This window comes from Zalophus californianus, chromosome 4 (assembly GCF_009762305.2).
Source record: "Zalophus californianus isolate mZalCal1 chromosome 4, mZalCal1.pri.v2, whole genome shotgun sequence".
Classification (NCBI taxonomy): Eukaryota; Metazoa; Chordata; class Mammalia; order Carnivora; family Otariidae; genus Zalophus; species Zalophus californianus.
The window spans coordinates 147,950-171,258 of record NC_045598.1 but is presented as its reverse complement, the minus strand read 5'-3'; the positions used below and the strand labels follow the sequence as shown (position 1 = coordinate 171,258).

Sequence of the window (23,309 nt, the reverse complement as noted above, 5' to 3'; positions counted from 1 at the left end):
AGCCACTTCCTTGCCGCCGGCCCAGAGCCGGGGGGAGGCGGGGGGGGGGGAGGGCGGGGGGCTCACCGGGCTCCGCAGGACGCCATGGCAGCTGAAGTCACAGACGCATGGCCCATCCTCCGAGTCCTCGTCCCAGACACCGTCGCGCTGCCGGCACAGCTCCTGCTCACACTCACCGTCCTCTCCAGAGCCGGAACCCCCAGAGCCGCACTCAGCTGAGGGGAGGGGGCTGGGTCACTTGCGGGGTCCTGTGCGAGGCTGGCGCGCAGCAGCCCAGGCCGGCCGGCCCCAAGCCTACCCTGCTCACAGGGCCCCGCCCGGGCTTCCTGGATGTGTGTCTGCCGCCGGCAGGCTGCCTCCCGGAGGTGACATGCACTGTCGTAGGTGACACCGTCGCTGCCGCACACGGGGCCGGGTGGGGGCTGCTCACACCGGGGACACACACAACGCCCAGCCGAGCACACTGCCCCGAAGGCGCACACCGCGTCTCCGCAGGCCTCTGGAGGGCGGAGCGAGGCAGGGGTCAGGGCAGCCCCAGCCGAGGGAGGCGCAGGACCCCACCTGCCCCGCCCCACAGCCCCACTCACGGCAGTGCCCGGCTGAGACCACGTGCAGGCTGATCTGCTGTGTGCAGGCGTGGACATGCAGCTCACACTCGCTGGCATACGTGTGCCCGTCAGAACCACACACGGGCTGAGCCGAGGCCACGCACTCGGAGGGGCACACGCAGCGCCCACTCTCGGCCTCACACAGAGCTCCAAAGCGGCACTGCCCGCAGCGGTCTGCGGAAGAGGCTCCATCAACACGGCAATCAGGACTCGCCACCCCCTAGCAAGACTCACTTGCCCACCACTGACCACAGGGTCCTCTGCGGGCCACCCGGATCTCCCGTCCAAGGGCGCAGGCCGTGGCCTCCAGCTCGCACGCGCTGCCGTACGTGACACCGTCACTACCACACACAGGATCATAGATGCCCGAACACGCCTGCCGGCACACACACTCCGCTTCCCCGTTCTTCACAGCACATGACGCCCCAAACGGGCACTGCACCCCGAGGCACGGGGACAGGGGCTGGTCTGGGGAGAACAGGGGCACTCAGTGGGCTCTTCCTGCTCCCCCAGGCTCACGCACAAAGCCCCCAGCTCCACGCAGCAGACCCTCTCCCAGGGTGGGGGCAGCGGAGGGAAAGTGGACGGGGAGAAGAGCCGAATGCTCAGGACACAGCAGAGAAAGGGACAGACACACGACGCACGCAGACAGGGACACAGACCCAAACAGCCTCAGCCCCCTGCCTGAGTGCGGGGAGGGGCTGCCCCCACGACACAGGAACTTCCTGGCTGCCCACAGTGGGCTGAGGGAGGGCCAGGCTTCTGCAGCCATCCAGGCCACTGACCACTGGCCACCAGCAGCCCTGGGACACCCGTACGTGTAGGGGGGGCTCTCTCCCCATGGGGGGGAGGAGTCGTGGCCCGTGGTCACACCCAGGGCCACCAAGGGGAGGAGGTGTCTGTCCACTTGCTCTGAGGACTGCAAGGCCAGGCAGCAGCGAGCCACCCCCGCCCCCCGCTGTGCCGGAGGCAGACCTCGGGCCGTGGGCTCCTGGCGGCAGGCGCGGTACCTCATCCTGCCAGCAGGTCAGGCTGGAAGACACAAGAGGCGGAGCAGAGAGGGAAGGAAGGACAGAGGAGAGAATACAGACGCACAGAGAGCGTGGAAGGACAGACCGACTGACGGACACAGAGTGGGGGGCTGGCAGAGCCACTGCACGCCCCATCCTCGTACTGAGCCTGACTGAGACTTTGCCTCTGTGGGGGCCCTGGCGTCCCCAGAGTGGGGGGCCTGGGGGCCTGGAGGGTGACGGGGCAAGATGGCCTCACGCGGGCACCGGGGAGCCTGCACAAGGACCCCCGTCTCTGCCAGGCCCCCCCGGTGCTGCAGGCACCCCCCTAACAGAACCCACTGCCCCAGAGCCTGCGGATGCACAGCAGCCCTGCGGCACCCCCGGGAGCAGTATGAGTCGGGATGGAGATGGTAAGTGATGACAGGCAGCAGGGGCGATGCAGGGCTGGCCCACGGCCAGCACGGGCCCCCCTCCGGTGCTCACCACACGGGCCCTGGTGCTTGGCGGGGATGGCATGCTGCTGCTGACACTCAGCCTGGCGGCGCCAGCAGTCACTGTCATACGTGTGCCCGTCGAGCGCGCACACGGGTCGGTAAGCCCCGTCACAGACGACGCGGTCACAGGAGCAGCGGGCACGGCCTCGGCGGGACAGGCACACGGCACCGAACCTGCACACGTCTGCACACTGGTCTGGGAGGGCGAAGCAAGGAAATCAGACAGCCCGGGGAGCCCCGCCAGCCCCCACCTCGGGGCGTGCAGGGCATCCACGAGCACACGAGGTGGCCGAGTGGGCGCCGGGGAGGAGCGCAGAACAGTGTGGGCACAGGCAGGCCTGGAGCTCACACCGCGTGGCCGGGCTGGGCCTCCCCCAGGAGCCACCCACCTTGAGGCTGGCACCGGCCAGAGCGCACTTTCTGGAGGAGAAGGCCACGGGCAGCGCCCGTGCGGCCCATTATGCAGTCATTGTCATAGGTGACCCCGTCATCCCCACACACGGGTGCGTGCCGAGGGGGACAGCTCTCAGGCCGCAGGAGCATCTCGGGGCGCCGCGTGCGTGGGTTCACGCGGCAAACACGGCTCAGGTCACCACGGGCACCCTGGCAGGGGTCTGGAAGCCGGAGGGCAGAGGTCAGGCCGCGGGGCCAGGCGGGCACGCACACGCAGAGGCCGTGCTATGGGCAGGGGGCAGGGCTTACCACAAGGGCCATCGAACTTCTTGAAGACGTTCTCCTGGCGGGCGCATGCGTGGCGCAGAAGCTGGCACTCGCTGGGGTAGTCCGCCCCGTCGCTGCCGCACACGGGGCCCTCGGGGGGCCCCTGGCAGGTGGCTGGGCACAGGCACGTGGCTGTGTGCCCGTCTGCTGAGCGCACACAGGTGCTGCCGAAGCTGCACGTCACGTTGGAGCAGGGGTCCCGGGACCCTGGGGGGGCAGACTGGGGTCACGAAGCCGTCCCCCCGCCCTCCGGGTGCCCGCCTGTACCCGCACTCACCGCAGGGCCCACGGCTGAGTAGGCGGATGCGGCGCTGCCGGCTACACTGCGCCCGTCGCAGCTCACACTCGCTGCTGTAGGTGGAGGCGTCGGAACCGCACACGGGGGCCACCAGGGCGGGGCAGGCGCTCTTCCTGCACACGCAGGAGGCTCGGCCAGAGCCCTCTGCGCTGGGCTGGCACACGGCGCCGAAGCCACACAGCATTCCTCGGCATGCTGGGGGTGCGCCAGGAGAAGGGAAGGTCAGGGCCTAGCCCGCTCGCCCCCCGGGCCGCGGGTCCCTGTGTCCACACAGCTGCCGAGACCTCGAGAGGCACTCACCGTGTTCGTCCACTAACCCCAGGGACACCTCCACCCGCGCCGCGCACGTCCACACATTCTGTGCTGGGCACTCGCAGGAACATGTGTGTGTCCGCAGAGGCCGCGTCCACACGCACCTGCACATGCCGACAGGGCCTGGCCCCTTCCCCTCTCAAACCCCACCAGCCCCAGCACTTTTCCTCATGGCAGAAGCTTCTCAGCTGTGGAGGGGGTCGTCTCCCAGATGTTGCACCAGCACCAGGGAGTCATGAGCCACCTCAGTGGGAGCCCCCCACACAGAGCAAGAAACCAACCCTCAGGCCAACTCTATCGCAGGGAATCTGCCCCACCTTGCTTAGGGGCCCACCCTCTCCTCAAATCAGAATCCAAGTCCCTCATCCGACCCCCGACCTACCCCCCAGAGCCCTGGCCCTGGCCCCTTCCTGGGAGCTGCTCCAGGGCCCATCACCAGCCCCACCCCCGCCAGATGGGTGGGAGGTCTGTGGATCCAGGTCACATGCTCCACCTCTGGCTCTGGGCCCCCCCCATGTTCCTCTTTTCTTCCCACATCTCTTCTACGTGGGCCCTGACTCTTGGGCTTTTCTCTGCCTGGCCCCCTCGCCTCCTGCACCTCCCCCAGGTCCCTCAGCGGTGGCTTTCCTGATGTGGCCTTCTTGAACGTTCCTGGTCCTCCAGCCCTCCCAGGTCTCCCCAGGTGAAAGCTGATGGGGCATCTCTCTCTGAGGCCCCTCAGGCTCTCACACGCCTCCACCTCCCCACCTCTCCTCCGGGGCCCCCACCTCAGTAAATGCCCTCACCTCCCCACACCTCCTCCGCAGTCCTGCTGCCCCACCTCACACTCAAGAGCGACCTCCTCTGGGCGGCTGAGCACAGGGGCTCCACAGACCCGTCGTTTTCCTCTTCAAACATTTTAGTTTCTAACTCTGCAGTTAAAAACTGCCGTGTGCCCAGCACATCCCAAGGAAGTGGCTGCTCCTGACCCCCACTGGTGAGGGACCACAGTCCTGCGGACTGGAGAAACGCGGAAGGCTCTCAGACATTTAAACCCAGAGCTGTCAGGGATAGCCCCTCCTGAAGAGAGGCAGGCTGACCCCTTAGGACCCCCACCAGGACTGCCCACCCACAGGTGCGTGGGCCCATTACAGGCTGCAGCTGTCTACATCCAATACATGTTTAATTGGGTCTAATTATCATTCATAAGTTATGGTGGAGAGGGCGGGGTGGCTCCCCCCATTGCCTCCCAGCAGGCTCAGGAAGTGCGGTGGGAGGGAGAAAGCACCTCCATTCGGGCGAGGGCAGGGCCACAGCAACGGCCCACCTCAGGCTCCTTCAGGTCTGACTGGCCATCCCCACCCCCACCCCACACAGGTTGAGTGAACAGGGGCCTAAGGCAAGGGTGGGGCCAGTTTGGACACCCCGGCCTGAAGTCCCTGCCACCAAGGCTCCTGCCTTCCTCCTCCCGAGCTCCCCTGTGTCCCTGCTCCTGCAGATCCCAGAGCCAGGCTACCGTCAGCTCTGCGTTCACCTGCCCGGTGACCGTGGGCAAGTTATCGCCCCGTCCTGCTGCAGTACCTCTTTCTGTGAGCGAGGACGGTGGGACCTGCTTCCCAGGGTTACTGTGGGGCTAAATGGGCCAATATCCGCAGAGGCTTGCAGGGTGCCCAGCATGCAGCTCTGGGTGGAGTGTCAGCTGCTCCCGTAAATGACACAGGAACAAGAACTGTCATTACGTTGGCCTCTCTCTGTCCTGGCTCAAACCAAACTCAAAGCCTGTCCACCGTGAGGCCTCTTCGTTCTCTGTCTCCCTCCATCTCCCTCTACTCTCCCCTTAGCACTTTCTTCTCATCTTCCTTGCCCAAGGCTCCTGGGACCCCCAGGCCAAATTCACAGGCACTTGCTGATATCCAGCTGACTCCTCAATTTGGCTTCAACTAGAGCTGCTGACCAAGGTCCCTCCCAGAGTCCTGACCCCATGGCCAAATACTTGGTCTTTCATTACACCTCAGGCTCCTGGGCTCGTGGCAGAGTGTCTGTGCCCTCGGATTCAGGCCACTCTCCTTCTGCTCACCTCTGTCCAGCCAGACCCCTCGGACAAAGACATCTACTCCTGGATGACTAGCATGTTCCTTGCCCACCAAGACCTGCACTCTGCCTCCACAGCCCAGGGTTCTGCTTTGTCCCCCCCAAGACAGTAACTAGGGAAGGACGGTGATGATGACGATGGACAGCTAACCTGTGATAAGCGAGCCTGGAGCACTGGGTCAGGTGTATGGAAGGTGGACTGCAAGGGGAGGGGCTGGGGGCAGGAGACCAGGAGCATCTTGGGGACAGGTTCCTTGGGACTAGCTGTTGGACTGAAGGTGGCTGAGGGCAGAGGAGAGGTCAGGGTGCCTCTGGAGGCCATCAAGCTGAGGCCCCCATGTTGACTCCCAAGTCAGACAGGTGGGTCCAGGTCCAAGCCCTTCCACCTCCTACCACTTTGCGGAGCCTGCACCCCTGTCAGAGTGGCAGTTCCCAAGGGGCAGTCTCCTGGCTCTAAAGTGGGGGAAGATCTTGTGGCTCCCAGGGCAGCTACAGCATTTGGTGACGCGACGTAGGCAAAGCAGAAGCTTGGAGTACATGGTGTTCATCCCCTGTCCAGGCTGAAATGGGTTCCTTGCCCAGAGCCACGCTCAGGCTGTGAGGTCAGGGGAGGGCTGCTCCCGTGCACAGTCTTGTTGCCCGCTTCACAACCGCCTGTCTACATGTGTGCTCTCTGCTCCCCCAGGACTAGAGAATCACCGAGGCTCAAGACGAGTTTCTTGACTGGACATAAAACATGCACAAGTACGCAGGCACGCACAGGCATGCAAGCACATGCCCGGCATGTGCCAGGCACCACTAGTCCCACACCTGTATCAGCCCTTAAGCATTATGTACACTGCCCCTCATAAATGCAGGGAGAGCACCCATATGCCCACAAGCCACGCGCTCTGCCACACTTGCCCAGCTCTGACTCCTATGGGAGGCCTTCTCCGGCCACTCAGCTCCCTGCACAGTCTTGCTCCCCGCGTGCCCAGGGGCCCCCTCACAATGTGCCATGCTGGAGGCAGCGGTGGTTTTTATAGCCACCAGCTGGCGTGGGTATATTTAACTCCCCTCCTGGTCTCAGCTGAGCTGGGGGATGGAATGGATGCCCCAAGCCCTGCCGGTGGCCACAAACACACAGTGTGTATGCCTACGAGGGATGACGACAGCCATGGATCTGTCCCCCAGCGTGCAGTAGGATCAGAATGTGGGTGTGGGGGCCCACACGTGCAGCTGCAGGGAAGACTGGTATGTATGTAAAGCAAAGGAGATGCTCCAGGCTTTTAGGCTTCAGGAGAGGAGGCTGAGGACAGTCTTTAAATCCAGACAGCCTCAGGCCTCTTGCCCACAGCCTGTGGGAGACTCAGTCTGGTCTCCAGCCCCCAGCCCACTATAGGCCCGATCCCATATGTGGATAGCCTTCCATAAGTGACTTCTATGAACTTGGGCAGGTACCCACCCAGCAGGGGGCCTAGGTACTGAGCACAAAGTTGGAAGCTCTCACTGTCCTGGCCCAAGGAGAGAACCCCAAGCTGCCCTTTCCTGTGGCACTAACAGCTTCATCCCCTCCCCCATCACATTAGCTTAATTATAGTGGCCCACAGACCAGAAGGTCCCTCAGGGAAGCCAGGCCCCAGCCCACAAAGTGGGTCACGAAGGCCAACCCCAGGCTGTTCGGTCCAGAGACAGGCTCTCCAATCCCTCCTCAGTCATTGGTCCTTCATGACCCCCCACCCCTCGCACATATTGTCTGACGATCTTACAACTTGCAGGCCCCAGGACTTAGTCCCAATTTTTCGGCCAAGAAGGCCAAGGCCCAGAGAAGTTGGAGCCATGCTTGTGTGCAATGGCCCATGGCCAACACAGGGTCAGGCCCAGGCCCAAGGACCCCACCTGCCCTCTGCTTGTCCACCACTGTGGACATCCCAGGAAGGACCCAGGCTCTGTCATTCAGCCTCCTCTCTGTTCCAGATACCCCTAATATGCCTGGTGTGCACACCCCAAGAATGGCTCCTGACCCCCAAGAGTGCCACTGCCCCTCCAGGCACAGTCTCCCAAGTACAGCCTGTCACCACCTGAGGCCCCCCACTCAACTCACCATCCGGAGGCGTGGGGGGTGCTGGTGTGAAGTGGGTCCCAGGTTTGTCTGGAAAAAAAAACACAACAAATATCTGAGTTAGTCCTCTCTGAGCAGGCCTTTCCATAGTCTGTCCCTTTGCCCAGTCTGGAGGGGCTACCTCTGCCCTCCCACACCTGCCCTCTCTACCAGTGCCCAAGCCCATCCCTTCCTTGGCCCCACTTGGAGCCCTGAGGACTGGCCAAAGCCTGTCGGTAGCCAAAGCAGAGCCCTTGCTTTTCTCTGCCCTTCCAGCTGTATGGTCATGGCCTGACACCTGTCAGGCGGGGCCCTAACAGCAAGGGTGTGGGCAGCCACCTATTCCCTAGATGAGCCCCGCCCCAGGCCCTGCCAAAGCCCCCACTTCCAGTGTAGTCAGCTGCTCCCTTCCTCCCCAGCTCCCAGAGAAAGTTGTCTCTGCAGCTCAGGATGAGGGTCAGCCCCATAGGAGCCCAAGGATAAGCTTTGAGGGGCGGAGGGATCCAGAGAATGGCCCACCCTGTCCCCAGATGCAGGTGGCCCATCCGAGCCACACCTCAGCTGGTAGCTTCTATGTGACCCTGCCTGTCCCCCAGTCCGTGGTGGCTGAGGCAGGGGAACTCAGACAGCAGGAGGGTCACATGAGCCTGGCTGAGGCCCGCAACCACGTACAGTTGTTGAGGAAAAGCAGCACGGCGAATCCCAGCGTGGAAGTGGCCAGCAGGATCAGGCAGACGTTGCAGGGGATCATAAAATATCGCACCAGCAGGGAGACCCCGCGCTGCTGCCGGGGGTCCCTCTCCAGAGGTAGCGGAGGCATGGCCCTGGGTTCCTCAGTCCCCACTCTCAGGGTGTGGGGATTCCTCAAGGGGTGCCCTTGGGCCTCTTCGGGGCAACTCCTCCCATTCTGGGACCCCTGGGGCAGCTGACAGCAGCTATGTTCTCAAAGTTCAGTGCCAGTCACTGCCCGGAGAGCACCAGGACCCCACCGCAGCCCCCGAGGCTCATAACGGGAGGTGTGCAGAATTCTCAGAAGGAAGAGGAGGAGAGACTACGGGCCAGCCAGCGGCCACCCCTCGTGTCCACAACCCGGTAGTCGTAGGTGCCAGTAGCTCTCCGCGGGGCTCCGGAGCCCCCGTTCCCGGCCGCCCGGCTACCCTGGAGGGGCCGGTCCGAGGGGCACTCGCGGCGAGGAGAGGCGCGGCGGGGTGCCGGGCGCGGAGGGTCTCCAGTCCCCAGCAGAGGCGGGAGCGGCAGCGAGCAGGAGGAGCGCGCGCGCGCGTCGGAAGGGAGAGAAGAAAGAGCCGGCCCTCGGAGGGCCGCGCCTCGGCTCCCGCCTCTGGGCGAGCAGCGCCAGCTCGTGTCGCCCTCGCCAGGGCTGAGGCGGTGAGTGAGGGGCGAGGGGCGCCGCGGAAGGAGGGCGGGGAGCAGAGACAAAGGAAGACGCCTCCGGGGACCCCGGTGTCCGCGGGGAGTCGGGGCTCGCGGCGCAGAGGACCGGGCGGAAGAAGACGGTGGCACAAAAGGGAACGCAGGGGCAAACGGGGGCAGCAGCAGGGGTGGGGGCGCTGGGGTGGCGGGCGGGGGGTGAGGTGGGAGCCGGGGCTGGGAAAGGAACAGGGGTCGTGGGGCGGGTGGGCGCGGGGGGAGGGAGGGGAGTGGAGGCAGGTGCTGGGGCGGGGTGGGGGGCTAGGAACGGGGCGGGCGGAGGGAGAAGGGGTGGGGCGGGGTCAGGGGCTGGGCGGGTCCCCTACCGCGCCCACCCGGCGGAGCTGGGCCGGACAGAGTGTGTCCGCGGCCGAGGACGCGGCGGAGGGCCGGAGGGTCATCCTGATTCCCCGCAGCGGGGCTCGGGCCCGTCTGCAGGACTCCATTCTAGGCTGCGGTGTGCGTGTGCTTGTGTGTGCGTGTCACCGTGTGTGCCTCTGCTGGCCCCGCCCTGGCAGTGTGCTTGTGGGGGGAAGGGTCCCCCAGGTACACACACAGGTGGTGAGCGGGCTGGGTCCAACACGGAGGGCGGAGGCGGAGAGACAGGCCCACCCCCACCTAGGAATTGATGGCAACACCTCAAACCACCCGCGTACTTCCCACCTCCCCTTGGGACGGTGAGAAGAACATGCAAATGAGTTCCTTGTAAAGAAGCGTTATGTAAATAGTCGCGGTACCCCCGGCACGGTCCCGCGAGCCTGGAGCGCCCCCAAGAGGCCACCAGGGAGCGTCGGGGCCGTGACGTCACAGCCGGGCCGGCCGGAGCCAGGCCTCTCCACATCCGCCCGCTGAGGACGCCCCTTCCCTATAGCTCCTGCCAGCTTCGGGGTAGGGCGGGGGTCGCGCACCGTCCGCATCATCCACACCGGTCACGTCGCGGTCCCCTCGGTGGCCATCTCTATGACTAACACCTTCACTTCCCTGCACCCCCATCCCTCCACCGCCCACAGACCTTTGGGAGGAACCCCTGAGCGCCTACCGCCACACCCACCACGTCTGGCAGCTTCCAGCCTGGACCTGGTCACAGGCCTTCGAGGCCCTGCAGGGACCTCTGCCTGTCCCTCTTGGAGTCGGCCAGCCCCTTCTGGAGAGACAGGGAGGGAAGCCTGGCGTCCAAGGCACAGGGGATCCCTCTTCTCCTTGGGATCAGGGCCCACGCAGCCCCGTCCCAGGACTGCTGACCCACTCCCGCCCCCGCTGAAAAGAGGTTAATTGCCCCGCTGCCGCCACCCCCAGACACGCTCAGTCATACCCGACACACAATCCCACACTCAGCAGACACACGGCCGTCCGCTCGGACTCCGCGCACTCAGGCCTCCGGACGACTATCTGCGCGCGCGTGGTCAGCAGGTCCCCCTCTCAGCCAAACTGCTATTACCGCCAGAGCCACCCTGGTCGCTCGGAGGTCCCCTCCCAGTCCACCTGGGGAAAGAAGCACTGACCACACCCCCTTCCTGCAGTCCCTCCCTCAGGTCTGTGCGGCGGCTCTGCGCTGGCACAAGCCCCTCCTGGTGCCGACCCTCCACTCATCCACAGTGACGGCACCTCAGGGCACCGACAGACACCTCAGCTCCACTCCCACCAAGCCTCCGGCTGGACTCTCCCTGAGGTCCCTCCACCGTATGCTGTATTCAGCTATGTCACAAACATGGCCCTAGAGCTCCCCCTCCTCTGGTCAGGTAGGTGCCTCCACACTCCCCCCACACCCTTCTGCCCGCCCCCCCCACTTCCTCTGCCAGCCAGCCAGGGTCCAGTTCTAGGAGGCCCATCTCCTTTGACTCCTTTCCATTCTGTGGCCAGGCACAGTAGGGCCACATCCCACTCAGGGCCAGCCCTGTCAGCGTCCCATCACCCACAGCGGAGGTCTTCAAACCTCTTAGAGCCCGGAACCTGAGGTTCTAATGAAACCCAATGAAACTTTGCAGGAAAAACCCATAAACGACGTGGTTCCCTCACCTCACACTGCGATGGACCCAGAGCAGCAGTCCACCCAACCACCGGGACACCCTGGCCCCTGGTCAGCCTCACCTTCTCAGGGGTGCCTCCCATCCTCTACCTCACCTCACTGGACCTTGCCCACACCATACAGATAGTGCCAGCAGCTCCCCAGAGCGCCACCCTGGACTGGGAGCACCCAGGGCAGGGTCTGACATTTTATCTTCTTGGGGCAGGGCTTGGCTCAGAGCCCAGAGACCGAGTGGTGAACCCAGGCGGTTCACACATTTTCCCATTTACTTGTCCCTGCCGTCGCCCAGGATCCACATCCCTTGGCTCAGAGAGGGCCCCATGGACAGTCCCAGGGGTCAAACCCCAGGCAATGCTCACATGCCCACACACATGGGCCCTGTCTGCCACTGCCACAGCGTCACGGGTAGGCTCCGCAGGAGGAGCGGGATAAAGGAACCACCAGGTCCAGGCTGGAAGTGGCCAGACGTGGTGGGTGTGGGAGGGGTATGCTCAGGGACCAGTGGGAGTCTGATCCCTGGGTGGGGTGGGGTGGGGGCTGGCAAAGGATCGTCTCTGTGGGCAAACGGGCTTGCCTTCAGATGCTCCTACGGAAGGGAAGACTGGCCCACCGGCTGACACGGGGGTGGGGCTTAGGGCCTGGCTTGGAGGAGGGGAACCCACAGGCAGCCTGTCCTTCCTGGCCCCAGTCAGCGTCTGAGCCCCCGACAGGGGCTCCAGGCCTTCAGAGAGACAAAGGGCCATTGAGGCCCCAGGCCCAGCAGGGGGAGGGGAACACAGGCTACCAGAGCTATTTTGGGATCTTCAGACTCAAAATCATTCGGCCCTGACCAGCCCATGCAGGCCGCATGCCCTAGGAAGGAACAGAGGATATTCTGAGCCAGAAATTAGCCCCTCTGCTCTCAGGGCTCACACTCAGCAACATGTGACTACACAGACGCACACACGCACATTCGGCGTTCCAGGTGTTCCGACGCAGACACCCAAGTTTGCACTGGCACTGGGTGTTACACAGTCCTTCCTCACTCACTGGCATGAATGCACACTGGGCACCACACACACTCTCACCTTCAGGCCTCATCACACACACGCACTCACCTCACACACCTTGTCCCTCACCCACACAGCACACGTTGGGTTTGCCCCCACGTACACCCATGTGCACACATGAAGGCTCTGGTTGGGTACCTCCAAGTACTTCTTTGGGCCTGAGAAGGAAGGTGGAGAAGATGGGGTATCCAGCCCACCAGCAACCTGATGGCCTCTTTCTGGAGCAGATGACCCCTTCCTCACTCTGGAGGGACCTGGGCCCAGCTACCCAAGAAAGGATGGGGTGGAGGTGGGGTGGCACCACCTTCCCCTCGGCATGGTCACAGTGCACGTGCCCACACACACCTCTAGTGCTGGGGCCTCCCCTGGCCAGAGCCACCTCCACTCTGTCTGTCCCCCCAGTCTCTGGGGATCTTGAGGCGCACACCATGAGGCTAGAAAACGCAGCTGCCCTGGCGTGGGTCAGTCAAGCGTAGGCTACCTAGCTGGCCCAGAGTCACAGGCTGCCCTGGTGGGGGAGGGGAAGAGGACCAGACAGAGCAGCCCCCACCCCCCATCCCCAGGCTCCTGGTGTCTGTTCTCTAGCTGCAGCCATTCCCTCTCTCTGGGCCTCAGCAGACAATGGGCATTTCACAGCGGGATGTTGCTGCTGGCCCAGGGCCAGCCACCGGAAAGGAGGCCACATCAGGCCCAAGCCTCCAGTTCTCACCTCAGGTGAGGCCAGGAGGTAGCCACGTTTGACTGTAGGCTGTGTGCCTGGCCAGCAGGCAAGGCCCATACTTCTGCCTGTTAGTCCACGCTGCAGGGTGGTGGGATTTAATGACCGTTGTGAGGAGCGGCTCAGCAAGGCTGGATGCTTGGATGCCAGGGCCCTGACCACCGGCCTGCACACCTGTCCCTCACTCCTTACCTATCTCACTGGTGCCCAGGGGTCCCTCCAGCCCTGTCTCACTACCCTGTCTGAGCTCCTCCATTGGGCAGGCTAAGTGGGTCCTCAGTCAGATACACTGTCTGCCCACAGGGAGGTTACACAGAGACCTGGGTGATGAGGAGACAGGGGGGCGCAGATCAGTAGAAAGAGCTTCCAGACAGACACAACTACAAAGTCCCAGGGGACCGCAGGAGGCCAGGTGATGCCAGCGTGGTGAGGCCTGAAGGTGACAGGGGTTAGGAGTAAGAGATGAGGAGCCAGGGGATGCAGATCCTCAGGCCTGGGGAGCCCTGGGGGAGGGAGCCCAGTTTAGGGCCTGGACACCTGCCAGGACGCCGGCTGTAGCCACCAGGGGGAGCCATCTGAACAGAGGAGGAGGAGAGTGGGTGCCTGGAGGCAGAAGCCAGGGTGGAGTGGGGCTGATCCATACCCTCTGTCCCTCTTCTCCAGGACAGCCCCAACTCCACCTCATTCTCCATCCGGCCCTGCCCATCTCCAGGAGGAAGAGAGAGCTGGGAGAGCCAGGGAGGCACCGAGGTGCGGGCAGTGCCTGGAGAATCAGGACACGCTGTGTTACTGCTGAGGGCCTGGCTGTGTGGAGCTGGGCCCCTTGGGGAGGCAATGAGGGATGCACACGCTGGCACCGAGGTCTGAATGGGGTGCTCGATGCAGGTGATGATGACTGGGTGAGTGTCGGCAGACAGACGCTCGCTGGGACTTGGAGGGGCGGAGGTTCGGAAAACAAAGGGGCAGAGAGACAGAAACCCAGAGAGGAGATAGCTGCCGACAGAAAACGGGGGGGGGGGGGGGGGGGCAGCCCCGTAGTCTGTAGGGGGAGCTTCTCCCCAGGGGAAGAGCAACAGGACTAGCACAGAGGGTGCTGTCACCAGGTGGGAAGGCAGAGGGTCCCAGGGTGAGGGTCAGCCTGCTCTCTCAGCCAGCGGATGATGGCAACTTTTTCTGGTTTTCCAGCTCATTGTCTGCACCATGGGGAGAGCATCTTTCTCCCACCGCTCAGCCAAGCTCAGGGGGCACCTGCTGTTCCCTGTACCCATCAGACCTTGTGTGGTCTTTTCTGCCCAGAACACCCCTCCCCCTTTGCCTTCACCCCTGAACACATGGTTCACACCTGGCTTCCTTGAGAAGCCCATCCAGGACCCCGGCAGGCCTCTGGGCAGGTGACCCTGCTTCTGGTGAGGATCTGGCGCTGGGCTGTGAATGGATGTGTGGCTGAGGAAGGAGCCACTGGATGAAGCAATGAATGGAACTAGCCTCACCGCCTCCCCCTCCGGGAAGAGAAGTTGGGCACACAAGCTCTCTTCTCCGGCAGGCTGGGGCAGGCCACAGTCTGGGCCAGATGTTTGTGCTTTTATTTCTCCCAGATGTGCACGGGAGCCTCCTATCTACAAAGAGAGGGGCAGGTGCCTCCAGCAGCCACACCAGGCTGCCTGCTTCTCCCAGGGCAGGAGTGGGGTGACTGAGAGGAAGCTACTAAGGAGAGGAGCAGGGAAGGCTCAGACCCACCTCTCCAGAGCTGCCCAGCATGACTCCCTAACTGCCCTGCCACTCCCAGAGCCCTCTGTCAGACTCAGGGTCCCACAGGCACATGCTGGGATCGTGAACCTGAGTGGCCCCTAGGGACTCTGTCCTGTCACCACAGCCCTTTCATCTCAGTGCTGAGAGACCACTGTGGTCACTCCCAGAGGCAGAGCCTGCAGGAGGAGGTGCTCAGCCCTCTGCCAGGCCCAGGGTGGGCAACAGGCAGGAAATGGGATAACCCATAGCGAGCAGAGGCCAGGACCCCGTTGTCAGAGCCCCTGCAGGGCTCCTGTCCCAGGCCAAGCCCAGGGAAACAAGGGTAGCAGAAAGCACAGGCCACCGGCTGGGGCTCTGACCAGAACTGTCATGTGCACAGATCAGTACATCTGAGGTCACAGGCACCCACGCACACATGCGTACAGACATGTGCACACATGTGTGCAGGCCACACAGCCGGAAGCAGCTGGCTGCTTGTGAGGACAGAAAGCGCCCCCTCTCCTGAGCCTCCACTCCATGGGGGGAGGGGAAGGGAGTGGGACTAGGAGGGGCCATCTTCTCCTTCCCAGGTCCAGCTGGAAGCAGCCCCTGGCAGGGGGTCTTCCTCAGAGGAAGTTCTCAGGATCTGCTCTGGGGGGAGAGAGGCCCCTTTGAGGGGAGCTTCTCTCCCCACGGAATGCCCCACCAGAGGCCTAGGTCACCCCCTCTCCAGATCCTAACCACAGCCTAGGGCTTGAACATGACCCCCTCCTAAGCCCCAGTAGAGAACCATGGGGGGCACATTACCCTCCTTGACCGAAGGGTGTCACTATCATTAGGGTAACTGCCACCGGGGTGCTGCGTCGTTTCTCAGCCCCCTTTACCTTATCAGTGAGCACTTCCAGTGGACGCTTTCTGGGACTCGGGGGTGTACAGTACCATGTGGGTTACTGTGGTGATTGCACCTAGAGCCCTAGCCCGGCCCCAGCCAGGCCGCAGGGGCCTGAGTGGGGAGCCTTGATTCCCTGTCCCAGTGGCTAGGGCCAGGAGGGCAGAGAGGAAAGGGGGTCCCTTCTCTACCCTACCCCCCGGTCTCCGAGCAAGGGTAGAACTTGCTGGGCGCGGGGGAGACAGGGTGCAACTGGCCTGGGTCCCACAGACAGAGGCAAAGCGTTGGGGCGGCGGTGGGGGGGGGAAGGAGGCCTGTTTCTGCAGCTGTTTCCCACCCTCCTGTGGTGATGGGCGGCAGGCTTTGATTCTCATGGGGTTGGGGGGGACTAACCCTTCAGGAAGAAAGCAACACAGCCTCGATGGAGGAGGCTGTGCTAGACCCTTGGCCCCGAGGCCTGGGTGCCTGTCTCACTAACTTCCCTGGGACAGCCCCATCCCGTCACCCTTGCCCCCCGCCTGTGAGGACTGGCAGGGCGGGGGCAGCTCGTGTTGAGCAGGTGGTCTCCCATATCATCTGTGCAGCATGGTCCCAGCACCCACAGAGGGGCTGCAAGGGCAGAGCCAGCCCCACCAGGACGTGTTCTGCCCAGCACAGCTGGGGGTGGCCAGCGAAGACAGAGGGAGGACAGGTCCAAAACAACCTTTCTTTCCATTTCCAGTCTGCAGGGGCTGGGGAGCGAGGGGGTGGGTGGGGTCTGGAAAAAGCCGAGAGCTGTTTCTACTAGCTTAGCCCTGCCCAAATGGAAGACATTCCCAGGGAAGTGACAAGAGAGCAAGCCCTTTGGTTTCGGCTAGCAAAGCCCCCCACCCTGGGGCTGCCCCAGCAAATGCACACCAAAATCAAAGCCAAAGCCAGCAGGTGCCCTGGAAGCACCTGCCAGCCAGCCAAGGACTCCCGGGTGGGGACAGGCCAGCACAGTGGGGGGTCATGCCCCACCTGGGCAGACTCCCTCCCCCAGCGAAGGGAAGGAGAGAGAGTGGGGCAGGCAACCTCGAGTCTGGGCCTGCCTTCTCTCAGCCCTCCTGGCTGACCTGCCTGGGGGAGGGGCCCAGGAGGACATTGGGTGGGGTCTGCAAAGGGGTGGGGTGAGAACCCACAGTCTGGAAGAGGGCAGAAGAGGGAACAGGGAGAAGCTACCTACCTCCCACTTTGGCAGGGAGGCATGTGGGGGGAGTAGGGCAGTAGGGCAGGAATGGGGGGAGTACAGAAGCTAAGTGCCAGGCAACAGAGGGAAGAGCCCAGAAACCTCCCTGGACATCTTCCTGCCCCCACACTATGGGGAGCTGGTCCCTGTCTGGGGGTGTCTGCCACCCATAGCCAGCTCCAAGGCCTGTAGGGTCTGAAAGAAGTCAAGCGGCTCAGGACCTCTTGTCTCTCCATCCTGACCTGCAGCACTGCCCCCCTTCAGGTCCTAGACAGCTGGCCTGGCAGGGAGGCAGGGAGGGAACTTGCTAGAATCGGGCCTGCCAGGACCCCCTCCAGGGCTGGGCAGGGCTGGCATGGGCCAGTGCCAGACTCACTCTGACCCCGTCCCTGTGCCAGGCCCCAGTTGAGGGCAGACAACACTTCCTTTCTCTGCTTCTGGCTCCTAGTGCGGAGGGAAGGGCCCCAGGCCTTCAGCCAGGCCCATGTCCCTTCTGGGGGCTCCAGGAGAAGCCCTAGGACCAGTCTTCATGAGGGGAGGGTGGGGAGGGTGGTGGGAGCGTGGGGGCTGAGGGCTGGAGGAAATGCCCGCTCAGCTGCCAGCCTGGGCAGGCTCACAGTGCGTGGGCAGCTGGTACTGGAAGAGGCCAGGCTACTTCCCTGACGAAGCAGGGGGTGGGGGTCTCCTTCTGGCAGAGGCTGCCCCAGAGCAGCAGGCCTCCCTCACCCAAAGGTGGCGCAGAGGGAGGGACACATACCTGTCTCAGTTATGCCAGGAATGTGGTTCCCCAGGAGGAGGAGGGGGAGGGGGAGGAGGGGGAGGAAGAAGCGGGGAGGGGGAGAAGGGGGAGGAAGGAGGGGGGAGGGGGAGGAGGGCCTGAGGACCAGAGGAGGAGGAGGCTTCCTGAGGGCTGGAGGTTGGGGAAGGAAGACCCTGTAGGCCCTCGGGGGAGGGACTGCCTTTGCGGCCCAGCAGCAGGTGTCCCTTCAGGACACTGCAGGGAGCAGTGCCTAGGCAGGGATGAGGAGGGAGCAGACCAGGGGTGTACCCCAGGAGGTAGACCTGGGAGAACATGCCCCCCACCTTGGCTGCTCTGGGCCTTTTAGGAATGGGGGGGCCTGGGGAGGGAAGTGTGCTAGGGACAGGGATTTCCTGCACACAGTGGGACCTGGTGGGCTCCGAGTGACGTGGGCTGCCCAGGCTTCCCTCAGCCCTGTGGGGCTTGGACAACTATGGAGCCCCTGGGAACAGAATGGGGTCAGAGTCAGATGGGGAAGAGTCAGCTTAGCTCAAGCACTGTCCATCTGTTCCCCTCACTAGGGTGAGGCCTTGGCTCCCAGAGAGCCTAGGATGGAGTCCTGGGGTGGGGTCTGAGGTCCTTATCTCCTGCAGAATAGGAGGAAGCCACCCTCCCACCCTCACCCAGCTTGGGAAGGTGGGCACAGAATTATTCCTTCCCCAAGCTTGGTCCGAGCTCCAGGGGGATCTTGTGCCTCAGGTCTCAGGGAGCCTCAAGTGGGAGGCACCCCCCTCACCCTGGGCCTTGGGGATGCCTCAACCCTGTCCTAGAACCCAGCCCTCCCAGCCCACCCCCCATGGCACCCTGGTTTGCTTTCAAAGTAGAGATCTATGTCACCCAGCTCAACACTTCCAGGCACCTCACAGTGGAGCCTGACCTCCTCCCTTCCCTTTGGGGAGGGAAGCACCCTCCCCAAAAGGTGTTTCCCCTCCACCTGGCTCCACCTGCAAGGCCCCAAGCCGGTCATGGCTAATGCCTTTCTCTGCATCCCCTCTCCCCAAGACCACCCTCCCCAGCAGGCCCAGCCCAGGACCGGCCAATGCCTCAGCCCCTCCATTGCTGTACGCTGGCCTGTATGTCTAGCACCACCCTACCTCCCCTTGGAGCTCAGGTCCTAGCCTCGTAGCTGAGTGCTGGCTGCCCAGGGCACACAGTAGGTCAGGTCTCACCCAGTCCTGGCTGGGGGGGCTCTCCCTGGGTACCCTCCTTTCTGGCTGTTCCTGTGCCCAGCCTGGCATATCCAGAGCCAGGGGCTGGCATGGGTAGAACAGGCTTTGGCAAGATGCCAAACCTTGTTCTGTCCAGGGTGGCCCTCCCACCACATGCCCTCTGACCCCACGGAAGGCCACAGTTACTGAGTCACAGACCCTCAGGCTGGACCTGCCCAGCTGTAGAGTTGATAATTCATTCTATCTTATAGGGACAGGGGACTTTCTGTACCCTGACTCCTCTTCTCCAGCTTCTCCTTAGACCCCCCCAACTCATCCCCAAAACTTGGCAGCACCATCCCACAGCCTGCCCCATCGCCATGCCACCCTCCCATCTTTCCCAAGACCTGTCCAGAGCAGGGCCAGGGTCTCAAGTCCTTGCTCGGCGTGAGGGCTAGGCTGGGACCCCTCATCTGAGGCACTGCAGGGAAGGGACCTGCTGGCATCTCTGTGCAGCCCCAGGAACAGATAACAATAGGCTGGGCAGAATGACACAGGGCTCCCCGTTTCAGCTCCTGCCCCTACTCCTGCACAGTCCCTCTCAGACCACCATCCAGGATCCCACAAAAACAAAGCCAGCATCACAGCCCAGGCTAGATAGAAGGTGGGACTTCCCTGCTGGCCAAAAGGAGACAGAGGAACAGAGCTGTCTTCCAGAGGAAGGAAGTCACAGACCCTTCCCACTGCCCTGCGGAGGAAATGTTCTTTCCACTCCCCCCCCAACCACCCCCCTCCAATGCATCCCTTCCCAGGCAGCCATGAGGGGACAGGATGTGGGGGCGAGGGGCAGTTCCTACATTCTCCCTGCCACATTCCCCAGCAAAGGATCTCAGCCCCCAACTGGGACTCTCCTGGGGCAAAGGGGGGGGGGGGCGGCAGGGAAGCCATGGTCATGTGATTCCAGCTCACCTCACAGAGGCTGGGCTGGGGGAGGGGTGCTCTTGGGCCATCCAGAATAGACATGTGCTGTGTGGACAACAGACAACTCAGTTAGGGAATTCCATACCCACCCCACAAAACTCCCCCTTTCCAGAAATGACAGGCCTCTTGGAACACATAAGGGGGCATCCCCTCCTCCAATCCCTATGCCCCACTCTGAGGGGTTTGCTCAACATCTGGGACCCGTCCAGACAGATGTTTGGGCTTCTGCAGGAATATAAACAGCTGGTGTTCATTCACCTGGTCCCTGCCTCGCACTCAGAAAAGGACCCTCCAGGAAGGGGTGTGGAGCCAGCGGGGGGCGGGGTGGGGGGCAAGCAGAAGAGTGGGAAGCCTGTCCCTTTGCAGGACTGGGACTTGCTTGGCTCCAAGACAGCAGGCAGTGGCGTTGTGGGGTGGGGTGGGGGTGGATATAGTGGGAATTCCTGCTAATGTCAGAGAGTGGAGCTGACCTTGAGATGGCCGGACACAACTGGGAGACCAGGGAGATAGGAAGGAGATCAGACCACCACAAGACACACGTGCTCTAGCCTACAGTGACCTCTCCTCTGCTCCCCAGGGCACGATGGAGCTCCTCCAAGCCTGCCCACTCCAGTCACCCTCTTCCCCTGGTGAGTCCCTAAATACCTTCTACACAGTGCTCCACTTCCTCCAGATTCCGCAGGGTGATGCGCATGAGGCTGGAATTGAGCATCAGCTCATTTTTATGGGCCGGCCACAGGTATGGGGGTGCAGGGTTCACAAAGAAGATCCTGGTGTCCCCAGTGGACACCTGGTTGTCACAGATGAGGGGGTCTCCAAAGCCGCCAATCACCACCTTGTTGCCACCGTCAAGCAGGCTCTCTTGGGTCACCATGTCTTTGCCCTTCAAGTACCGCCAGACTCGAACCTGGGGTGGACATGGTGGGGGGGGGGGGGGACAGATGTCAGTGGTCCTCTTTCCACTGGGGAGATGAGGCCAAAGAGTCCAGGGACAGGCACCAGACTGGTCACCTGGGCATTTTCTTCTCTTCCCACCTCAGTTGCTCACGTCGGATGCCCAGAGTAGACTCAAACCCCGGGGCAGAGATGTATGGAGATCTTTGGGTCAGCCCCCCAGAAGGAGGCTGCAGGGAAGCACACACACGTGATTCATGCCACTGCCTGTGTGTGTCACACAGAAGAACATGCAGCCTGTGAACACACACCCGCCCATCCCTGGGGTCTAACTGACCCCAGCCACCTCCATTAATGTCCATCTCAGCTCAGGCTGGATATGGGAAGGGGATCCACCTGGTCTAGGTTCCTGCTTTCCATGTCCCTGTTTTCCCCATCTACCCACCCACTAAGAGCCAGGGGCACCTAACACGGACAATGGAGTTTCAGGGCAATGGGCTCTGAGTTTAGGGCTCTGGGTCAGCTTGGCTCCTTGCAGCCCTGTGGGTGGGCTAAGACACTCCCCCCCGCCACCCCAAGAGGTGAAAGACCCCTCCTTCTGCCAGGCTCCTACAGTGAATGTAGTCAAGGCAGACCTGGAACCACAAAATCAAGTTTGGGCAGCACAGGGCGGCCCCACCCTTCACACTCTCACTCCTGGGGCCCTGAGGGTACCTGCTCTGACAAACCAAGCCCTGAGACACCCACAGCTAGGGTAGGGGGTGGGGGGGCAGGAGGGTTGTGGGAGCTGCAGGCTATCCTGGGATGTCCATGGAGACATATGCCCAGGGGACCTGAGCCCACACACTCTCTGAGAAGAAACCCCTTTCTTCAGGAGCTGCGGGGAGCTGAGACTTCTGGAATGGATGATCAAAGACAATGGTGGCCTCCTCACCTGCCAGGTCCCTGCTGGGAGCCTTGGGACTGCAGCTTCTGTAGGGACCCCCTCCACCTTCCAGTGGCCCAGTTGGGGGGTAAGCCTTGTCCAACCTTATCCCTCCCAACCCCAGACACATAGTAGGCTCTAGAAGGATGATAACCAGCAGGGAGAGGGCTGGGCCGCTTTCATCGCCTCCCCCCACCCCAGCCACACCCAGGAGCAGCGGGGAGGAAGTCGGGAAAATCCTGCAGGGACTTGGCAAAGTGCCCTGGCGTGGTGGAGGGGAGGGGGCTGGGCTGGGGATCCCAGCTGTAGCCTGCACAGGCCAATCTGAAAGAAGCTGCCACCCCTCCCCATCTCCATGGAGAAGGAATGATCCGATTTCTGGTCAGGGAGGTGGTTTTAGGGGCCAGAGGGGGAACGGGCCCAGGTCCCCTGAGTCCTCCCGAGGAACATACTGTGGGAAAAAACAAAACAAAACAAACAAACCACCAAACCTATCCCAGGGGGGCTCCAACAACCAACTGAGGGAGCGGCTGGGCTAGCCCCCTCTCCTGTGGCCAGGGGGATCCAGTTCTCCCAGGAGCGGGATGGGGCACCTGTCCCTGCACCCCTCCACATCTGAGGCTGAGCAACGGTCCCGCCCACTTCTCTGCTCCTGCCTCCCGCACCGAGTCACTGCAGCAGCCGCCCCAGGATCCCTGGGCTTGGGAGATTAGATGTGCACCCCACTCTCTCTCCTGACCACCCCCTCTTGCCCTAGTAAAGGCCTCTGGGAAGGGGTGACAGCACTGACCATAGGCCGAATCCCCACTTTCACTCCAAGCAGAAGGCGTCACCTCCTCTCATCCCCATTCTTTTCTTTAACTACTGGGGAGGGGTGCGGTAGCCATTCAGTTTCCCTGGGGGGCGGTGCACTTGTTTGCAATAAGGTAGCGGGCCTGGGGTGGGGGTGGGGGCAGACATGATCGAGTCTCCCGGGCCTGGGCACCGCGAGGTGGGACTGCAGCGGTACCGCAGGAACTTTCCTTCTGGCACTCGCGAGTTTTCCGGGACTCGGAGCCCCACCCGGGGGCTCGGCGGTCGCCAAGGGAGCGGGAGCGGGAGCTGCAGAGCGTCTGGTGCCCGTTCCCACGGCCTGGGGCGGGGGTCTCAGTGGGGCGGCCAGTTACTCCAAGGGAGGGCCTCCGGGCTAGGCGTCCAGGATGGCGGGGGAAGAGACCCCCCAGCCCAGGCTTTCAGGAGGGTTTTTTTGGGGGGGGAGGGTTTCAGGGTCCCGGCGGGGGCCCACCTTGCACGAGTACGTGTGCTGCACCGGGTCCACGTTGAGAATCTCCTCCACGGTGCCGGTGAGCACCACATTCGCCTCCTCCTCCCGCCGCTCCAGCGCGCGTTCCGGGCACGTCCCGTCGGCGCTGGGCAGGGCGCGCCCGGCCACCACCAGGAGCAGCAGTAGCGGCTGCAGCGGCGCCGAGCCGGACGGCCGCAGGCTGGCCATGGCGCGGGCCGAGGACGGCGGAAGGCGGCCAGAGCAAGCGCGCGGGCCTGGCCGCGCCGGGAACGGGACTAGACAGGACGGGACGCAGCTCCCGGGAGGCGGTGGGAGCGCGGGCGGCGCGGGGGCGGGACGCGGGGCAGCCCCGCCCCCTCCCCGCCTCCCCACCTCCCCCCAACCCAGCTCCCCAGCCTGCGCCGGTCCCCGGCCCGCCCGGCGCCCTGCGACCCGCGCCGGCCGCGAACAAAGCGTCGGGACAGCGGCGCCGGGCGGAGGCCGGGCTGGTGGGAGGGAGGGGGCCGGACTGGGTCGGGCCAAGGTGGGTGGTGGGACTTGCCAGGGCGGAGGGCGGACCGGGGCGGAGGGCGGACCGAGCAGGGGGGTGGGCGGGCCCGGGGGGGTGCTCTCTCTTATGCGGCGCACCCCCACGGGC

The 23,309-nt window shown here is 63.3% G+C and overlaps 1 protein-coding gene across 14 annotated transcripts in view; it reads right to left on the bottom strand.

Moving 5' to 3' along the window:
- The window catches only part of AGRN (agrin), a 33,317-nt gene extending 10,228 nt beyond the window's left edge, over positions 1–23,089 (bottom strand). For 5 of the 14 annotated variants that reach the window (XM_027622854.2, XM_027622871.2, XM_027622826.2 and 2 more), the window contains exons 1-11: positions 22,673–23,088; positions 20,214–20,475; positions 7,599–7,646; positions 3,113–3,328; positions 2,818–3,042; positions 2,505–2,729; positions 2,105–2,311; positions 858–1,076; positions 588–782; positions 299–499; positions 67–215 (exon numbers count right to left, since the gene is read on the bottom strand). In XM_027622854.2, the coding sequence (XP_027478655.1) occupies positions 67–215; positions 299–499; positions 588–782; positions 858–1,076; positions 2,105–2,311; positions 2,505–2,729; positions 2,818–3,042; positions 3,113–3,328; positions 7,599–7,646; positions 20,214–20,475; positions 22,673–22,879 (2,154 nt within the window). In that variant the 5' untranslated portion in view covers positions 22,880–23,088. Of the gene's footprint in view, positions 1–66; positions 216–298; positions 500–587; positions 783–857; positions 1,077–2,104; positions 2,312–2,504; positions 2,730–2,817; positions 3,043–3,112; positions 3,329–7,598; positions 7,647–8,267; positions 8,548–19,556; positions 19,576–20,213; positions 20,476–22,672 lie in introns of those variants that run through there. The other 9 variants (XM_027622885.2, XM_027622895.1, XM_027622905.1 and 6 more) reach the window with 6 other exon arrangements.
- Between the last annotated feature and the right edge of the window lie 220 nt (positions 23,090–23,309).